Here is a 20,781-nt window from a genome sequence, read left to right as displayed (position 1 = left end):
GCACTCTGAGGGCTGACTCTAGAAGCCGAACCCCAAGCCAGAAGGGAGCTGGCTTCCCTCTCTCTCTGTCTCCACCCTGACTCCCCTGTCCCCTACCAACCTCCCGTGAGAACAGGGTTCAAGGTCGAGATTACTCTATGACTTATCCTCACAGCAAAAATGTCTTGAAGGGAATGGCGAAGCAGGCTCGGACAGGGGTCAGAGAGGAGGGACATTCAGAAAGACGAGAAACTGAAGCATCCCGAGCCCCGAGCTCTGGGGCTCCCAGGAGAGAAGTCTGAACCCCCCTGGCAAATGGGCAGGTCCTCCCTCTGGGACCTGCTCAAGGGCAGAAGGCCACCCACCCAGAGAAAGACTCAGTACGAAGAAGAAATGCCATCCATGGTCAGAGGTGACTCTGGGCGTTGGGCTTCCAGGGGAGAGGCAGAGTGAAGTGGCTGTTCCATCAGCGCGTCCCCCACCCAGAGTCTGCCTCCACCATGTCCTTGTCCGGTGGATGAAGTGGATCTGGCCCCCTGACACTCACAGAGCCGGTACCAGCGAATGGTTTGCTGACCTAGAACCTGCACAGCCAGCCCCAGGAGAGCTTCCCCAGGCCTCCTCTCTGGAGGGTAGGGACCAAGGGCGCCCTCTCTTCCCCAAAAGAGGACAAGGCTGGTTGACCTAACTCAATTTGACCTGAAAGGAACTGCTGGCCTCGCTGAGTCCCCTGTCGTCTCTCCATCCTCTCCCACATCCTGTTTCAACTGTACCCCGCTCCTTGGGAAGTAGTTCAGAAAGGCTGATGATTCCGTAGTTTGTACTTGGTGACAGGTGTGTACTGGGTGGATTTCCTGGATGTCGGCTGTTGCCAGGTGGCAGTTGGGGCGCTTAGCAACCCTCAAGGTCCCCAACTAAACCCTAGAGTATGGTCACATGGGAATAAAGAAAACAACTCCAGTTACTTTCTCTGGGCCTCCTGTTCCACCCCCCACCCCGTGGAGCAGAGGGGAACAGGAGAGAGGCCTGAAGTCCTGGCAGCCTCGTGTCATAGGTAAATGCCTTCGGACTGCCAAGAGCTAGATGTGTACCCGACAGATATAAGGAGAGCTTTGCACCTTCCCAGGGGATGCTGGCTGGTGGCCCACCCATCAGGGAGTTGCCTGCCATTAGCAGGAGGTCGGTCACCTTTACAAAGGACAACAGCAGCAAAGGGAACAGAATCAGAGGATCTGGGGTGGGATCCCCAACGCCAGCCCATCCCCAGCCTCACCGTCTAGCTGAGGGGGCCAAGGCCCAGAGAGGACACTGTCCTGCTGGAGGCCACACAGCCACCAGGTCGGCCTTCCTCCCCGCACACATGGGGCTTTCCCGAGGCGGTTTAGAAGACAAGATATACCTAACCTGCCCACAAAACAAAAAGTGAGACACGGACCCTGAACACTAAATTCTGAATGGAGGCCTCCTCTGCAAAGGATATACAAGGAATTTTTTAATTGGGAATTGTTTTTGAAAAGGCATTTAAACACTGAGTATGGCACCGAACTCAAGCTCAGATGGCTCCTTCGGCAGGAGCCTCGTTCAAACCGGCATCCATTTCCTCTCCTGCGAAGACCTGCCACAGCCCTTCCCAAGGTGTTTTCATACCTATCATCTCACTCTGACTCTCACGAGGGGTGTTCACAGGAGGAAAGCGAAATGGGATCGTGCGGCCTCCACGACCAGCCTGCTCTCAGCTCCAAAGACACGTCAGCGGACGCTCCTGGGGTAGATAAACCAGCACAGAGCCAGGCCACCAGCAATGTCAGCCCGGACGCCCAGGGAGGGAGCAACCTCTGCCCGACTGGCACCGTGGGGAAGGGCACGCCAGGCCCAGCCAGCTCCAGCCGACCTCTCGGCCCCTCCCTTCAGCCAGTGTCCCCAGGGGCTGGGGCCAGTGTGATCACAGCTAAGGGCACTGAAGGGCTCCACGGGGTTTGGACTTAGCATTCTTACTTCGTGTGATTCCCAAACAGCCTCGTGACAATGGCATTATTTTTTAATCCCAGTTTTTTCAGACAAGCAACCCGAAGATCAGAGAGGCAGAGTACCAACCAGGGGACTTTCAGTCCGGTTTTAAAAATCAAACCCGGGGCTTCTTCTTCGAGTGATGAAATGTTTTGGAACTAGACAGAGGTCACGGTTGTACAACATTGTGAATGCACTAAATGCTATACTTTTATACGGTTCATTTTACGTTATTTGAATTTCACGTCAATAAAATGGAAAAAGAAAAAAAAAAATCAAAGCAAACCTGAAAGCCTTTTCTAGCCAAGAACCCAATTTATCACACTGTATTTTTTTAAACTATTTTTTTTTTTAAAAAGAAACCCCCCGATTATGGGAAGTTTTGATGGCCTCTTCCATACTACTCTGTATCTTCAAAACTTTATCCAACAACAATAATATGATGATAAACAGTCTAAGTGCCTACTATGGCCAGGTACTACGCTAAGTAAACACTTCACATCTAGCTCCATAATAACCATATGAGACGCGCGTAAGACGTAAACGTCTGATTAACTGCTATCCTTAACTGCTATGTTCTACGAAAATAAGGTGTTATATTAATAATCAGGATAAAAGGGTTAGACACTCTTTCAAAACATAAAAAAAAGACTTGAAGGAATATCCTCTATCAGTATTTTCTTTACACTTGTCTATTTTTCACCAAATTATACAACGTATGCTAAAAAAGAAAAGAAACTTCCAAACCTAGCTGACTTGAGCCAAATAAGTAAACAGCAGGAAAGAGCTCACAGGATGATACAACTGCCTTGGGGTCTGTTCCTTACAACTGGGGTTTTCAAAGAGGCATCCTTGGGGGTGCTGCAGGTGCTCCAAAAGCAAAGAAGTATTTTCTTGATAAATAAGAAAAATTTAAGTGCCCAAGTGCACGCCCTTTCATTTACTGCTGGGAGGAGTGTAAATTGTTCGAACCTCTATGTGAGACAATCTGGAAATATTTATCGACATTCAAAATGCATGTGCCTGGTTCCTCCAAAAGTTAAACACAGAACTACCATATGGCCCAACGATTCAACATCTGGGTATGTACCTCAAAGAATTAAAAGCTGGGACTCAGACAGATTCTTGTACACCAATATTCATAGCAGCACTACTCACAATAGCTAAAAGGTAGAAACAACCCAAGTCCATCGACAAATGAATGGATACACAAACTGTGGTATATACACACAACAGAATATCCGGTCTTAAAAAGGAATGAAATTCTGACACATGCCACAACACAGAGGAACCTTGAAGACATTATGTTAAGCGAAATAAGCCAGTCACAAAGGGACAAATACTGTGCAACTCGACTATGTGAAGTAGCTAAACTAGGCAAATTCATAAAGATAGGAAGTAGAATGGTGGTTGTCAGGGTCTGGGCAAGAAGAAGATAGGAAGTTATTATTTAATGGGTATAGAGTCTGCCTGGGAAGATGAAAAAGTTCTGTTGATGGATCCCGGTGATGGCTGCACACAAAACCTCAGTGAATGTCCTTAAGGTCAAGGAAGTATACACTTAAAATGGTTAAAATGGAAAATTTTACATTATGTATCTTTTACCACAGCATACGTACATATGTATGTGCGTGTGATACAAACATTTTAAATGCACGACACATGCCCTTTGATCCAGCAACTCTACATCTAGGTGTTGAAGTCTTCAGAGATCCTTACACACACATGACATGGTGTCCCTATAACAAAATCTATCACAGCAATGTTTGCAGCATCGAAGGGCTAGAAATTACCTACATGTTTACCTGTAGGAGCCCAGTTAAATAAATAGTTTCTTCTATATAATGGAATACAATATATAGTCACTAAAAAGGATGAGGCATTGCAAAATGGGTTTGGAACCTAAGGTAGTAGGTGAAGAGACAGAAGTCTGTACAGAAGAGTGAACAGAGTGTGTGTGTGTGTGTGTGTGTTCCATATATACAGACTTAGAAATATTACCTCTGCAAGGATACATAAGAAAGATGATAGTGTCTGTCCGAGGGGTGGGGAAGTGGATGGCTATGCAGGGCGAAACTTACTTTCCATTTTCATACCTTGATAATTTTATACCATGTATACCTTTAGCTACTCAAAAATAAATTTTAAAAAATTTAACGTCCAACTTTTGCATCTTGCTATTATAGAGCTTACATCAGACCAACCCTTTAGCCAAGAACAACTACAAAATCTGGATAAAATACAAAAGAACAGCTATTTGAAGGCAACAGGGAACAACCACGGCACCTCGGACTTGATGGTCCAAGATCGCGGAGAGAAGGGAAATGCATCGAAGCGAGCCCGATGCACTGTGCGCTTCCCCCCGGAGACCGAGGCTGACGGGCTAAACCAAGAGCTATGGCTAACGCTCTCAAGGGGCTGGAGAAACGAGGATTGGCGAGCAAGGGCCCCAAGGCAGAGTAGAGGGGTGAGCTCCTGGAGAGAAGAGAACCACAGAAAGACAAACCTGATTTGCTCTGTGTGAATCCCCTGAGCATATGCTGATCCCCAGACTGCATGGGGCAAGAGACCAAGAATCCAAGCAGAAAGTGACAGCTCAGAGGCTAAAATCAAAGGGTGGTTTTGGCAGCCTCACTTTATACATAGGGAAACTGAGGCCCAAAGAGATGAAGTAAGTAGCCCAAGGTCACACTCAGCCTAGAGCTGAGCTGGACAAATGTATTCCACTTGATGGACAGTTACAGGCGCCTGCTGTGTCCCAGCGAGGCCTGGGGATTGCACATTAGTGCCCCTCCTTCCCTCGACCCTGCACCTCCCTTCTGCCTCTCTGGACCTCTCATTCCTGATGCCAGTGTCTGCTCCCTGCTACTGCAGCCCTCGGCAGGCTGCTGGCGCCCCGGGGCTGCTCCGTGGTGTCTGGGAGTCCTGCAACACATAGGGTGCCCTCTCTGCCAGGCTCCAGGCTCCCTGAGCTGACCCTGCCCGGAGGGAGCATGTGACACTAGGCATTGAGTTTGCGGGCTTCACGGTCCATGCACTGCAGCCTGACCATCGCTGTTTCCAAGCTCTACAGGTTACAAAGCACGTCTGCCTGTATCTCTCATCTGACCCTCAGGGACCACTGCAAGTTGAGTATTAACACTCCCATTTTGGAGTATGAACATCCCAACTCTGCGGGTGAGGAAAGCGAGGCTCTAAGCATTATGATAACTTGTCTAACTTACCTACGTAGAGAATAACAGATCAGGGTGAGACCCAGGGGGCCTCTTCACCACTCCAGAGGCCCCCCACCCAGCACGGTTCAATGTGATGGAGGAAGTCCTGAATTATACATTATCAGACAGACAAGATCGACACAGATAGGTCTGCTGAAAACTGCACGAAGACTGTATAAAAAAGAGCTCCCAGCCTAGTAAGTGCTGACATGTTTGTTTTTTTTGTTTTTGTTTTTAACATAGAGAACCAGAAGGATGAATTCACAGTCCGAGCGATCAGATGCAAATGAAAGACAAGAGAGTATAAAAAACTTAACTAAAGAACGCCTTTCGAGGGGCTCTGTAAAGCAAGATTTTTTTAATACACTCGAGTCTTAGCAGCTCCTCGATAATAACCACAGGACACAGGGCTGAGAAGGGGACGAACAGATTGAGCTAAGCCTGGCCCTTTGTCACAGTGGAGGCCAGGGAGATAACCTGCTTTCTGGAAGAGATGAGTCCGAGGCCCAGCTCAGAAGCGTCTAGATCTCACTGGTAAAGAGAGAGAGAGAGAGAGAGTACATCCTCAGGACACAGGAAGTTGGGACCCATCAGCTAAATGACTCATTGTGCGCCTTCAAATAGCACTGTCTGGGGAAGGGGAGGCCCACCAATGGGCCACCCCTCCCCACTCCAGACAAGGGTTCCAGAGTGACCCCCAAAACTGTGGCCCTGTCCACCTGAGTGGCAGAGTCCGTGAAAGCTGCAATTTTAGTTAACCCAGAGCACAGAGCACCACATGAATGTAAAGTGACATGGTTCCCAGAGCAGAGAATCATGTATGTTCCACGCATTGAGTTTGCGTGTGAAGGGGAAATAAACCTATGGGTAATAGGAGATTGGTGGATGTAATTTCCAGAGACCTTCGAAAAGCATCTGCCATAAATCCAGACCCAAAACTATTCAAAAGGCTGAGTCGCATGAGAACTGGGAGGTTCCGCGGTGGATCGGGCGGAACGAAGTCGTAAACAAGCAGCAGAGGCAGGCACTTTTCCCAGCGGAAAAATGTAAATGGTGAGGTCCCTGGGGACTGGGCTGGTTTCACTTTGTCACTAATGACTTGGAAGGAGAAGGAAGTGGGGAGACTGCCCTGAGCATGGAGACTGTGCCCCTGGGCTGACAGACTTCACTCGGAAGGGTCGCGAGGCCGAGGATGGGTCCCCACTGTGGGAGAGCATCTCTGCACGCACAGTAGATGTGCAGTGCGAAGCCGCCCTTGACCTGGAGAGAGCGGCAGAGCGGGGCCGAGGAGGAGTCACACGGACACGGCCCGGGAGAAAAGCATCAAAATAAGCTCACTGAACCTTTTCACGCAGGGAGTCATTGGTGGCTGCTGGGGCAACGTATTCCTTTAAGAAGCAAAGTTTTCAATTACAGGCCAAATAAAGGGGCGGGGTGGGGGGGTGGGGGAGGCAGAAAGAGGGGAAGACGAAAGTTTACCAAGCACAGAGAAGGAGCTTCGGGAGTGAGTTTCCAGCAAAACAAACTCAGTACAACCCGGGCGGGCCGTGTTGCTGCACTGAGCTCACGCCCTCCTGACAGGCCCCGCGCCCCAGCCATAGCTCCTGAACCCAAGCTCCGAGCCCGGACTGCCCTGGGCCACCCCGAAGAGCCTCACCTGCTGCTGGCTCTGCTCCTCCAGGTTCATCTTCACCTCCAGCGACTGGCGGGCCTCCAGGAAGGCCTTGCGGTGCTTGCGGTCTGCCATGTAGTAGGACGTGATGCCCACGATGACGGCGCAAAGGTACAGGGAGACACTGGCCAGGATCTGCACCCCACGAGGAGGAGAGAAAAGGACAGTGGTGAACATCTTTAGGAGATGGGATACAGGAGGGGGGGTGGGCGGTGACCAAAATTAAACCCCTAATTACCAGTGTCCGGGGCAGGCCCCAGCAGAGCCTCTGACCTCGACGGGATCCTGAGGCCCTGGAACAGACCTTGCCCCACGTGCAGTGGGGGGGCTCCAGGCCTGGAAGGCTGGTTGCGGGGCTGCTGTTCTCCCTCCTGCTTCGCACCGCAGCTAAGCTGGCCAATCCCGTGCACCGTGAGGCCAGAGCAGTCCCTCTGCCACCTATTCACTCACTCGTCTGTTCAGCCACCATTTACTGAGCGCTCACTCATTAGGTGCACTTGACCCTGTGCTGCTTAGTTGGAGAAGAGAGTGAACAAAGCCCAGATCCACTGGCTGGGAATGTATAATCCTAAAAGCTGGAGGTCATGTGGAATGTCACAGGAGACCTGAAGAAGCCCTGGGCTGATTCAGGAGTCACAATGCCACCCGACACATGTGCCAGGATTACAAGTTTCTGGGATTCACATGCATCCTCTTGGCCAGCACCCCACCCCCCACCCGCCATCCCCCGCTCCCCCCACCAGCAGGTGAGAGGTGACCAGTATCAGTATCTAGGTCTCCTGAGAACTAAAGCTACAGGAAGGGGAAAAGGGGGTTATGGGATCTGATGTCTGTGCTGTGAGCTCAGGTCACTGGCACAAAGGGCTTCTCTGGGCATCAAGAGCCAGTTCCTCTGTACCTGGCACCCTGCAGGCTGCCCTAGGTGTCTGTGGTCCCCAGCCCACTCCTACAGGCTGCTAGGATTGTAGACCTGATCACCACCTGCTGGAGATAACCTTGGATATGGACCTGCATATCCTAATCACACCTGATTTCCTGGCACTGGCTACTTCAGGCTCCAATCTTTGACCCTGACTGGGCTCCATTTGGGACTGGATCAGGGTCTAGTTCCTTCCACTTCACAAAGACCACTGGCCGTGAAAGGAAAGCTCATTATGACAATTTTCTGGGTACTCATGGTTATGCTGTATCTCCTCTGTTTTTATGTTTCATCGAGGCTAATCAATATTAACCCTGAGGACCCAGCACCCCCATCACCAAGTTCCTGCAGGGTCTGTTGAGAGCCCAGGGGGCACTCAACAAAGGCCCACTGAGTAATGAATTAACGAGGAGGTAAAGCAGACTGGTCATCAAGTCACTAGATGCAGATTTCACAAGCTCCTTAGGTGGCTACTTCTGGCAACTAACAACTGATTGTATTATTGGGCCTGGGCAGCCCTTACCCCTATCACCTGTATCATTCATGGGGCAAGCGGGCGAGTTCAACGTCCCATGGAACATCCTGTTCATCTGCTGCTGGGGCATGATAGCCCACTCCGGTCTGAGTGATCATTATCAGCATGGCCCCGGGCCACTTATTCAAGACCTGATAATCTGAAGGGATGCCAACTTATGTTCAGTGAGTCAGAGCAAATCACACAGATCATGTTGGGTCTCAAAGCCAGTCTGGCCTGGGGTCCAGGAACCTTCACCAGCCCAGAGGCCACGCTCTAGTGGGGGCCGTGTGGCCTTGGCAATCTGCCTGCCCCAAGGTCACGGTACAGGAAGCTGGTGGACAAGGTCAGGCTGTACCTTGTGCATCCTCACCAAGCAGCGACACTCCACTGAAGCCCACGTTGGGTCCAGATTCAGCAGCCACCAGGGCCAAGGGGCTCTGGGCTTACGGGGCTGTGGGTCCTGGAGGGCAAGTGAGAAGCTGCACACAGAACGGCCACATCTACCAGTATCAGTAACTCTGAACCAGGGGCTCTAGACATGGCAGGCTGCCCTGGGGCCGCGGGCCTGTCACTGGCCATGACTATAACCAGTATGGGCTGTCACACTAAGCTGAGGCCAGAACTCTGAGCTCAGAGGTCTTCCCGCCCTTCACAGATAGGCTCTGGCTGACCGCCTCATGGGGACAAATGGGACGGGCTCTGTAAAGCGTACAGTGCTGAGCCTGCGTCAAGAATTGCTGTTGCCGTTACCCACTGGGGCATCCACTTAAGAAAACCAGACCGCTGTGCAGACCAAGAGAGCAACTATAGCAGAAGAGCCTCAGACTGACCCCAGCTAAGGCTGCAACCCAAAGACCGGGACAGGGCGTCCGTCTGGTTCGTGCCTGGGACCGTCTGTGCAGGACGACCTTCCCTCCATCGAGCTGTGTGTATTTAAAAACAAAATCTACTTTGGCACTCCACCTGTAGGTATATATACTTGTAGGTATAGAAAGTAAAGTCAGAAACAGCCCTGGACTGTGGCACTGCCCCTCGATAGCTGGGTGACCTGCCAGGTCAAATAACCTCTCTGAGCTCCAGTTTCATCATCCACGAGCTGAGGGGTGGACGGACTCATCTAGAAGGTCCCTGCAGTCTTGACACTGTCTGCTCCCCAACAGACCTGACGTACGAGGGCAAAGGCTGGGACCGGAGAAGACCTGGTGTGGCAAGGACAAGGGGAGAAGGCTGGGGGGAGGGAGAGGCGGCCGGGGAGCCGCGCTGCCTCCCACGCCGGGAGCACCCCAAGCCACAGAGGCCTCCTCCCCTTCCCATCCCGCACTCTCAGCTGAAGGGACAGGGACGTGGAGTCAAAAGGCTGCATCTGGGCCACGCGCTGGAGAGTGATGTGGGGCCTGCTGGTCCCATCCATGCCGGAGAACTCCCTCCTGGCCTCCCAACGAGCTCGCCTGTTTCTAGGCATTTCTCCCTGGAGTCCCGGGCCTTGCCTGGGTTTCTTGGAGCTCCCCCAATTCTATAAACTGGCCTCGACTGAAGAAAGGGCCCTCAGGGCACTGTTTTCCTGACCTACACCAAGCCCTCTCCCACGCAGCCAGGGCTGTGGGGCCTGGAGGGGCTCGGCAATCCCCCAGTGCCAGGAGAGTGGCTGGCGGCTCAGCCAGGGCTCTGCAGGCCACTTCCAGCCTCCGCGTCCAGGGCGCAAATCCCACAGGGTGATGCTGCAAGCTGAGGAGACCTCCAGCCAGGAAGCCAGGGTCGGCTGTGGTCAAGAAGGTTCGGGAGGGAGCAGGAGGAGCTGCTAGGAGGAGTTCCAGGTGCCACACCAGACTTGAGTCTCGGGGTGATCCCCTTGTACCTACAAAGCTGAGCGCCCTGCTCTGGGGTGCCATCCAGGTCCCCTCTCTCACCCCAGTGGCCTCTTTTAGACTGCGCAGCAGTCTTACTTTAAAAATAATAAAATGACGAATCTCCCAAGAGGGTAAACATTCAGACTAAAGCTTCATCTAACCCACGACAGTCAGAAAAAGTAACTTATAATACCCCAGGCTCAGAAACGCAACTGTGAGAAAATTCCTTTACAAATTTTCTAACTCTTGGAATTTGATGAATCACCATATCCTGCACATTTTCTAACGGCCCCTGGGGGCAGGGCTTTAAAACAGAAGTCACCCCATTGGAGGCAGGCTAGTGGCTCAACTGCCTAGGCTGACCTCTCCCTATAGGCTCATCGCTGCCTGCAGATTCCAGAACACTCCAAAATTGGGAGAAAAAAGCAGCAAGGAAGAGAAAATTGCTCTGGAGTGTCGATGTCCGTGTGGGCCACCCTCGGAGACATTGTGATGCTGTGCTGCTGGGGGAAGCCTCTGCTCATGAAAACAAACCGCGATGTTTTGGAAAAGAATCTCCAAGGAGCTGCAGTGCAGGCAAGAGCAGGGGGAAAGGCACCTCTGCGAGCAGCCAGCCGCCTCCCCTCCCCGAGGAAGCCCGCGAGGGCCTGCGCAGCCGCCACACAGCGCCTGTGAGGTCCCCACCGCGGAGCCATGCTTGCTGCAGACCCTTGGAGGGGCCTCCCGGTGGATGAACAAGTCACAGAAAGGGGTCAGGCTGTGCAGCCACATGTACCTCGTGCACCACCAGCAGGATATGTGGCCTAGAACAAGTCACTTAACCTCTCTAAGGCGTGGTTGGCTTCTCCATTCTCACAGGAACCCTGGAGGCTGTTCCGGTAAGATTAAAAGAGAGATCATATGTCACACTCCCTAGCACAGGGCTTGAACAAAATATATTCGTCGTGACTTTTTCTTTTCTTCCAGAGGGGAGAAGGCAAATTATTACCAATAACAACACTTCCGTGAAGTTTTACAAGAGCCTTCGTCTTAATTATTTTGTCACAACAAGCAAAGTGTTCTCATTCTCACCTTGCAGAAGAGACTTGAAGCTCAGAGAAATTAGGTTATGAGTCCATGGTCCCCTGGACTGCTGAGATTGGAACCCCGGTCTCCTTCCTGTTATGCCTTTTCCCCCTGCGAGCGCAGAGTTTAAATTTCAAAACATTGAAAAACATCCATCCTGGCTCAGAGGACTGGACATCAAAGCCACCCTGACCAGGCGTGTGAGGCCCTGGGGCAGGCCCACTGCTGCTTTCTTGCCCAACAAGGAAGTACAGAACCCAAGCACGAGTCCAGGGTGCTTCTCCTACATTACGGTCTCAGCTGAGCTGTGATGAGGGTCAGCAGAGACTGGGCAGAGTCCAAGGCACGGTGGGGTGGGGTGGGGAACACAGAACCCAGTAAGGACCTGGAGCATCTGCACAGGTGGAGAGGTCTGCAGACAGTGAGGTGACTCTCGTGCTGCCCTGGAGCAAACCCTAGCATCACTGTGCCAACAGACGTCTGGGGTCTCCAATAAATATAACCCTACTCAACACAATACAAGGTCCGAGCCTTGGGGTACTACTGACGTGCCCTACCAAGCCGGGAACTGGTCAAGTTTCTACCAAGTGTCTCAAAACAAAAGGCCCTCCAAAAGCTTCCTACTCGTTTGACAGCTTGGGCGTGCCTCTGCTAAAAGACAATCGATGTCCGCCATCTTCCAAAACAAAGACCACGTCCAGGATGGGCATCCAGCCAACCTGACATGTTACATAAAGTCCCTCAGCATCTGCTCGGTTGCCGGAACAGCTTCTCAGCCCGTGCACCGCACAACCCCAGGGGCATCGCTCTGTAGACTCTGACGCGATGGCTCCCCTAGAGACGGGGCACATGCCAGACCTGACAAATGGGCTCCAGTGTCACTCTTGTGCCTTACGTCTGGCTGCTGCCCACCAGGCTCCCCTCGCTCCAGCCACACAGGGCCTCTCTCCAGTCCTCCAATAGGATGTGCTATTTCAGGGCTCTACAGCTCCCACCGGAACACCCTGCCCTTCTGCTGCCTGTGGAAGGCCACACGTGACGATCCCCTGACTTAAGCCAGGTCAAGCACGCAGCACATACCTGGCCTCAGTCATCTCCCAGGAAATGTTAGTTGTTACTCTTCCAAGATCCAGCTCCCACACCCTTCCCTGATGGCCCAAACAGAACTATTCATTCATTTATCCATTCAAAGATTTAGTGAATGCTCACCCTGTGTCAGGTAGGTGCTTGGCATTTAGCAGTGAGTAAGCAAAAAAAGTCCCTTCTGTCATGAAGCTGATGTTAGGGTAACAGCAAACAAGTAAGAAATAAGTCATCAGGAAGAGCATTGGAGCTCGGGAGAGAATACAAATGATACAGTGAGTAGTTGCTTTAGAATGGGGAGTGAGGGAGCCTGTTGCCCCAATTCTTCACTCCCCTGTAGGAGCCACAGGGAGAATAAAATTTTCTCCCCTGCTGCAGACTCTGATCATGTGATTTGCTTTGGCCAGATGGATGTTAGTGCATATGACATGAGCAGATGAGAACAATATGCACCGAGCAGCTCACTGGTACAGCAGAATGAGAGGCCCACAGAGCCAAACTAAACCCCAGCGGCAGCTTGTAGCCAAACCCACCTAAGCTCAGCCTAGATCACCACACCCCAGCAACCCAGATGTGCCATTGAGAAATGTGTGCTTGTGAACCACCGAGTTTTGGGTGGCTTGTTACGCAGCATTAGGTGAAAAGAGCTGACAACTACAGGTGGTTAGAACAGGTCTCCGTGAAGCAATGTCATTTAAACTGAGATATGAATGACCAGAAAAGACTCAGCCATGGGAAAAATCAGAAGAAAGAGCATCCTGGATGGAGGAGACACTAGTACAGAGGCCGTAGGACACAGGACTCTATCCCATGAGACACATTCCCACCCCACCCCCCAACACCTGAGACATCTGTACATATCTCCCCCATTGGGATGTGACAAGCACCTGAATTCAGGGTGTGTCTCTTTCTCACATTTGCAGGCCCCAGGGCCTGGCACAGGACAGTCTCCACACACACAAAAAAATCATCCACCCCAAATGTCAACAGACTCAACGTCAATAAACCCTGGTGGAAAAGCAAGGCCTTCTTCCTCTTTAATTACTGAATATTCATATGAAACGTGCCTAAGTATTTTTATTGAAGAATAATGAACTCTGAGGACAAAGATGTGAACAAGCAGATTTATTTTTATATCAGCTGTAGAGTTTGTGGGCTAAGAGGAGATGCTACTGATATCTGCTGAAGGTAAGGACACACAGTAGCTTGAAAAATGCACCTACTTTGGAAAGACGGCCCGAAAATCACAGGGTAGAGACGATTAAAACCAGAGAAGGCCATCTGGTCCATCTCCCTCTGGGAGGAGATGCAGGAATGAACATCTTGCGTTTAGCGTTTTATACTGACCAAAGGATTATTCACTTAAAGTCTATGGACTAGATTAGGGGGAGTCAGTGAACCTCTGACATTATGGGATCTGCCCTTTCCTGGGGATCAAGTCCATTGCTTTCAGCAGATTCTCAAAAGGGTCTGTGAGCCCAGATGATTAAGAACCACAAAAACTCATCAAAAGCTCCCAGTCGCCTCCTGTGACTTCACCACAGAAACAGAAAACAACAGGTCACAGCACTGTGCGCCTTCTCTTATCGATGTGACCCTATGAGTCACCTGGGTCTTTTTCTCTAGGCCAAATATCCCTACTCTACTTAAAGGACTCTATTTTAAAACATCTAATTATGTTTGGCTTCAGATCCTTTTTTGTAAAATTCAACGCTACTGAGTTCTCAGTGAGTAGCAGGCCCCATGCTGGGTCCTGGAGAGTAAAAAGGGACCTTAACAGCTCAAACGTAGGAAGATAAAGAAGCTACCAGAAACGGAGGAAGCACTGACTGACTGAGGGATGGGGGCGAGTCAGTCAGCAAAGGCCCCTAAGAGGGAGTAAAACTTGGGCTGGATACCCTCACTTATAGGACAACATAGAGATTTTATACCATGTTAAGATATGGATTCTGGATGGGAAAGAACATTTAAACCAGTTTCTAACTGGTGGCCAATGTTAAGTGAAGGAAAGGCAAAAAATAATAAACTATATACACTTATGAGAGTGACCAGAATGACGACAGGGTGTCATGCTGAAGCTCAGGTCTTCCCACTTCTGAGCAAGACTAGCTGCACAGATCCTGGCTTCCCGGAACTGTCTTTGAAATGAACTTGAGAAAGAAAGTACCAGCCCAGAGGAAGAGGAATATGTCATCTGGGGATAGAAGAAGAGTTTTAAGGTTCCAGAAATATCATCACACAAACTTAGCAGGTGAAAACGTGAAGGTCACTGATTACACAAAAACACCGACGTCCACAGAACAGGGCACGCTCTTGGGGTCTCAGACTCCCCACCTCTCACTTCAAAACGACTCAGATCTTGAGTGATACTTTCGACTCTCCGTTGCAGACACCGGCATCACCCCTTCCTCGAATCTCAGCTTTCTCCTGGGAAACTGATCCCCTTTCTTCTCTCCCTTGTGGCTTCTTAGGAATGTCTCCGCCGGCCCTCCTCCCTGCAGCCTTTCAGAACCTGCCTAGACATTGAGGATAATTTTTTCAGGGCTTAGTCCTTAGTTGCTGTTTCTCTAGTTCAGTGTTTCTGAGCCAGGGCCCAGGATGTGCAAGAGGAACAGGCTAAGAATGAAGATTCCTGGGTGCCACTCTGCCTGCAGAGACCCGGGAATCTGCATTTCCCACTCCTGCAGGTGATTCTCTGCAATGGAATCACTGTTCGGGGGGGTGGGGGGTGTAATAAATATTAAGACAAAGCTGAGATCCGCCAACCTGCCTGGTTCTTTGAACCACACTCAATGTGTGTGGTCACTTTAGGTTATCTCCCTGGGCCCACTGCCTATTTTTCTTCTGTCCATTTACTCTCTGTCCTTTTCTAATGATCTTTCGATCCTTGGTTCACCCTTGCCCGGAGTTTCAGCCACCTCCTTATCATTTTTTATGTTTTCTGTCTGGCCAGAATCTCTGCCACGCATTCAAAGCCACACCCACTGAGATGTTTTCCATCTGTTCCTGCTGTTTCGTGTGTCCTGCACTTAATTCAGCTCCCTGACTTTCAATTCAGATTTTAAGTCATTTTCCAAGTTTCCTTCTCATTGTCCCAACCCGTTCTCCTCCTGCCCCATATCTCTGGGCTCTTGGCAAAGCCGGTGCATAGTTACGAAATCAGAGAGACCGTCTGGGAGGGCACAGAAAAGACTTTCAAATTTTGAATTCCAAGTCCTGGCAAACTATCACCTCTCCTAAATTTCAATTCTTCGGCTTCAATTGTCTTGAATTAGTGCTACCTGGGTGTGTTCCCCTTACCCTCGTTCAGGGGTTCCCAACCCTGGCTATACCTTAGAATCACCTGGGAGCTATGCCCCGGCAACACCCCAAAACAAGGACACCGGGGGCCAGATATTGGATCATTAAAGGCTCCTAGGTAACTTTAAGGTGCAGCCAGGGGTCACTGGGAATACCCAAGTTTGTCACGGTCTCCCATAATTAGCCCGAATGTGAAGTTCCATTTCTGCCAGCTCAAAACACCTCAATAGCTGCTGATTGTCCAAAAGGTAAAGTTCGAAATCCTCATTCTGGCACTCAAGATCCTCCAGACACTAGTCCTGGTGAACTTTTCTAAATATCTCCCACCATTCCCTGATGTAAACTATCTCCTTCAGCCAAGCTGATGTCCCCAGTGGGTCACCCAGCAGCCACTCCTGAGCTTTGGCACATGCTAGAGCCCACTCTTTGAGAGCTGTCAGTCTTTTCCACTGACGCAGCTGAAGAGGAAGCCTCACCTCTCACCTTGCTAGTGCACGTGGATTTTGCATTTTATTTCATAAAATCCATTTTCATATTACTATTTTTAAACACTTAAAAATGTTTGCCTTTGAATAAAACAGATGTGTCCATCCATTATATTATATGCTCCACCAGGGCTGGGACAAAATCTGTTCCAGTCACTGCTGTGTCCCCAGCACCTGACAAAAACGCCTGGCACGTAGAAGGCACTCAATGACTATGGAGTGAAGGAATGAATAAATGGAAGGAGGATGGAAATGCCAACTCCACGGGTGTTCTGAGGCTTCCACTACACCAGGCAAGCACATCCCTGTAGCCCCCAGGGTGAGAAGCACCTCGCCTGGAATATCCCCCTTGCATGCTCATCCCTTCCATCTTCCACCCTTCCCTCCGAACCTAGCTACGCCCTGCCTCCTCCTCAGAGCCGTTAGACGGCCCTGCCCAACAGAGTGACCACACTCTCCCCTGAGTTTCCTGAAGAGGAACCGTGAGCAAGATAAACCATTCGGTGACAAGGTTCACGTGTGCAGCTACACGCTGATCTCGTTTTCACAGAGATGACATAGGCAGGGCAGGCGCAGAAACCCCAAAACGTCAACAGTGGTTGCCTTCTGAGGGAGGGGGATTCAAGACAATCTGTTTTCCTTTTTTTTGCCTTATAATCTTTCCTATTGTTCCAGTCGCTTGGACCATCCTAACTGCCAGACTTAGGGACCTCTTGAGAGGGAGCGTCCCCTTCACAGAAACTCCCTCCTTCCGGGCAGGCCCCACCCTGGAGCCTCTACGTCCAGACTGGGAGTCCGTCCACTGGAACCTCCCCTCTGGGCACCTGTTTCTACGCAATATGCCTCACCTGCCCCCAGACCTTCCAAAGGACCAGCTGGGGAGATAAACCTCCCCAAGGTCTCCCAACAAGACCCACGCACGGAATCCAGCAGCCTCGCCCTCCGCCCTCCTGCTCTGCTTGGTGAAATGCAGGAATTCAGAACCACAGGGTCACAGCTGCCATGGGTGGAGGCAGAAGACGCCCCGCCCACCCCACGATCCAGTGCAACGATGCCAAGCCAACCACCTGTCACTCCACAGCCACCCCTGTGCCAATGCTTGCAAAGGATGTGCTCTCTTCACAGACTGGCGCTGGTTCAGGTCACCCCACAGAATCGCCATCTCACTCTGATGAGCCTCCCCTCCGGCGAAGAGAGACAGCAAGTCCAGCTGGCAGGGTGACTCAATCCAGCCCGAGTGGTGCCGCGCCAGCCGAGGCGTGTGGCATGAAGGGCCTGTCATCATCAACCTGACCATCCCTCACTAACAGTGCCACAGGGCTCACTTGTTGGCCTACTTTCTCGGGCGCAGCCACCATTTTCTTCCCCTTCCCCTCAAACGCTTTCCCCGCTGCGGGAGCCACTACCCTTCCTTTCCCCCAGAGACTGGCCGCTGACCAGGGGGACTTTCCCAGGCTTCCAAAGAATTCCAAAACCATCCCCTGGCTTCCTGAGAGGTCCCCGACTTTTAAAATATTACCTTTTGGTTTTCACTTAATTTCTCACGTATTGGCCTTACACTTTTGACACACGAGAGCCGGATCTGGATTTCTTTGCCCTTCTCCTGCCTGAGTGTGGGATTTAAGCCCATTATCAGCAATGGCCCACAATGGCACCTGCACCTCTTGGAGCTCATGCCTGGGCGACATGCTTCCCATGGCAGTCCTCCTCTATGAGTCCCCAAAGACGTCTGTCCCAACCCAAACCACCCCATCACACACACACACACACACTTTCTCTCAGCGAGGTAAACTCTGGGCCAGCGAAACACAGCAGCTAGAAACTGGGCATGAATTCTAACTCCCCCACCACTGGCTGTGGCATTGGCAAGTCACTACTCCTCTCAGGTGGCTTTCTCCTCCGTGAAATGAGCATAAAACGGTTCCTACCTCGGGGTGGGGTGTGAGAATTCATTTAGACAGCACGTACGTAAAGTGCCCAGCACAATATTCTGCTGGAAGCACAGTAAGTCTCAATAAATGTTGGCTATTATGATTAGGCATATTATAAATTCCCAATATCACCACTGAACTTTATTCTCAAGATTCCGGCTTTACTAGTCTCCTTTAATATCACTTTATCACCTGGCAAGGTGATGAGTATCAGCAGTCCCAATCCTGTCTGTGCTTATATCCTAAGGCTTCACCCTCAACCACTCCGCTTAGTTTATCTCAAGTAGGGCCGGGAATCTGGATTCTGAAAAAGCCCACCTCCCCCACTGGGGATTCTGATGCAGCTAGCTCTGCTTGGGACCCACAGGACTGCAGTATAATCTTATCGTCACATTTTATTATTTAAATGCGCGTCTGCGGCCCTTGTTCTTGCCTATAAGGTTCACCCTGGTGTCTATTTATTGTCTCCTCCATATACCTCTTAGCTGCCTTCCTGCCACTATGCCTGTCCCCACCCTCCACTGCCTATCAGGTCTCCAAAGTACCAATTACAGCTCTCCCGGTGTCCACTGTGTGCCAGCTGGGCTGCCAGCCTGGCAATGTTGCTCCAGCCAGATCCTAAGACGCTGCTTTCAGCCCCTCTCCCATCCCTTTGCCCACTCCTACCGGGAAGCCTCTCGTAGCAATGCCAGCAGCTAGCTGCTGGAGCTACCTGCCCATACTGCACTTACTAAGTACCTCCTCAGCCCACAGTGCTGCCTGGTATCTGGGGCACCAATGAAACTTGAGTGATGAGTCAACAAGCCCTTCTCCAGCCCCTACAATGGAAGACACTGTGATGCCAGGGAATGAGCACTGGCTTTGGACCCAGACAAGCTCCTAGTCTTTCTTTAGCAAGTCTCATAAAACCTCCCTCTTCAACTTCCTCATGGGGAAAATAAGAATAGTTCCAACTTAACCTCCATTTAAGAACTCTCTGCCCAACCCAAGGTCACAAAGATTTTTTTTTTAAGATATTCTATGTTTTATCCTAGAAGTTTTATAGTTTAAATCTTACTATGATCACTTCAAGTTAATTCTTATATGTGGGGTGAGGTATGAATTACAATTTTTTTATATGGATATCTGATTATACCAGCATCATTTGTTGAGATGATCCTTTTTCCATTGGATTACCTTGGCACTTTTGTTGAACATTGATTATAGATGTTATGCGTCAATTTCTGAACTTTATTTGGATTCACTGATCTAAGTGTCTATTCTTAGGCTAATACTATACTGTCTTGTATTATTGTAACTTTATATTACATCTCATAATTAGGTAGTATATGTCATCTAATTTTTTAAAAAATTGTTTTAGCTCTTCTAGTTTGTGTATATATTATTTTTTAAAATTAATTTTTTTATTATGGTGACATTGGTTAACAAAATCCAGTAAGTTTCATGTGTACAATTCAACAGTAAGGGCATATATATATATATATATATATATTGCATTGTGTGTTCACTGCCCATAGTTAGATTTTTCTGTCATCTTGTATTTGACCCCTTCTACTCCATCTACTTATGTATCCATTTAAATTTTAAAATCATCTTATTTCTACAAAAAAAGACTGCCTGGATTTTGATTTGGATTGAATTGACCTATAACAATTTAGGGAGAATTGACATCCTAATAATATTGTTATCTGCAATCTCGACATTAATTTAGATCTTTATTTCAGCAATGTTTTATAGTTTTTACTACAAAGGTCTTACACATATTTTGTTACATTTAGTTTTAGGTATTTCGTGGCTTTAGATACTACTTTTAAATGGATTTTTTTCAATTTTCAATTGTTTGTTGCTAGTATATAAAAATACAATAGAGTTTTTAATATTAATCATGTAGCTTTCAAACTTGTTAAAAAACTCATTTCTAGCAGTTTATGGATTCCTCAGCATTGTTTACACAGACAATCGTATCATCCAAAACTTAGAGTTTCATTTCTTTCCTATTCATATGAACTTTTTAAATTGCATGTTTTTTCATACACAATGAGGACTATTCATCTCTAGTGATTTTTTTTTTTTCTTATGTCTGTTTCTGGTTTTGATAACAGGATAATGCTGACCTCGTAAATTGGGTTGGAAAATGTTCAGTCCTCTTCCATTTTCTTGCAGAGTTTGTGCAGAATGGGCATTATTTCACCCTTAAATGTTTGGTGGAGTTTAGCACTGAAACCACCCAAGGCTGCAATTTTCTTTTGGGAAGGTTTTTAACTAAAAACTCACTTTTTTTAATGGATATAGGGTTATTTGACTTTGGTTGTTTATATCTCAAGTAATTTGTCCAATTTGTCAAAGCTGTCAAATTTGTTGGCTTACAGTAGCTGGTAACATTAACTTATTATTCTGTTAATGTCTGTAGGAATTATAGTCATGTTCCCATTTCCATTCCTGGCATTTATAATTTGTATCCTCTCTCATTTCCCTGATCATCTAAAGTTTTATCAATTTTATTGACTTCTTCAAAGAATCAGTTGTGAATTCACTGATCTTTATCATTTGTCCACTATTTTCCGGTCTGATATTTTTTTCTTACTTCCAACATCTTACTCTGGGTTTAAATTTTCTACTTAAGGTAGAAGCACAGATCATTGATTTTAGACCTTTTTAAATTAATATAAGCATTTTAATGCTATAAATTTCCCTCGCTACTGCTTTGCCTGCATCCCACAAATTTTGGTGTTATATTTTAATTTTCATGTAATTTGATACA

At 49.1% G+C, this 20,781-nt stretch overlaps 1 protein-coding gene and 1 long non-coding RNA gene across 2 annotated transcripts in view; one reads left to right on the top strand and one right to left on the bottom strand.

The window, feature by feature from the left end:
• Window positions 1–20,781, bottom strand: part of ADCY3 (adenylate cyclase 3) — a 68,074-nt gene that overhangs the window by 30,086 nt on the left and 17,207 nt on the right. The window contains 1 exon segment of the mRNA XM_039886948.1: window positions 6,859–7,008. Coding sequence (XP_039742882.1) covers window positions 6,859–7,008 — 150 coding nt within the window.
• Window positions 10,536–13,259, top strand: LOC120621891 (uncharacterized). Its single transcript, XR_005658330.1, has 2 exons — window positions 10,536–11,034; window positions 11,123–13,259. It is a non-coding gene; the product is annotated as an uncharacterized LOC120621891 (long non-coding RNA).

The sequence above is a fragment of the Pteropus medius genome, unplaced genomic scaffold (genome assembly GCF_902729225.1).
Source record: "Pteropus medius unplaced genomic scaffold, Ma_sr-lr_union100, whole genome shotgun sequence".
Classification (NCBI taxonomy): domain Eukaryota; kingdom Metazoa; phylum Chordata; class Mammalia; order Chiroptera; family Pteropodidae; genus Pteropus; species Pteropus medius.
The sequence above is the reverse complement of the archived record's forward strand: the minus strand, read 5'-3'. Positions and strand labels throughout refer to the sequence as shown.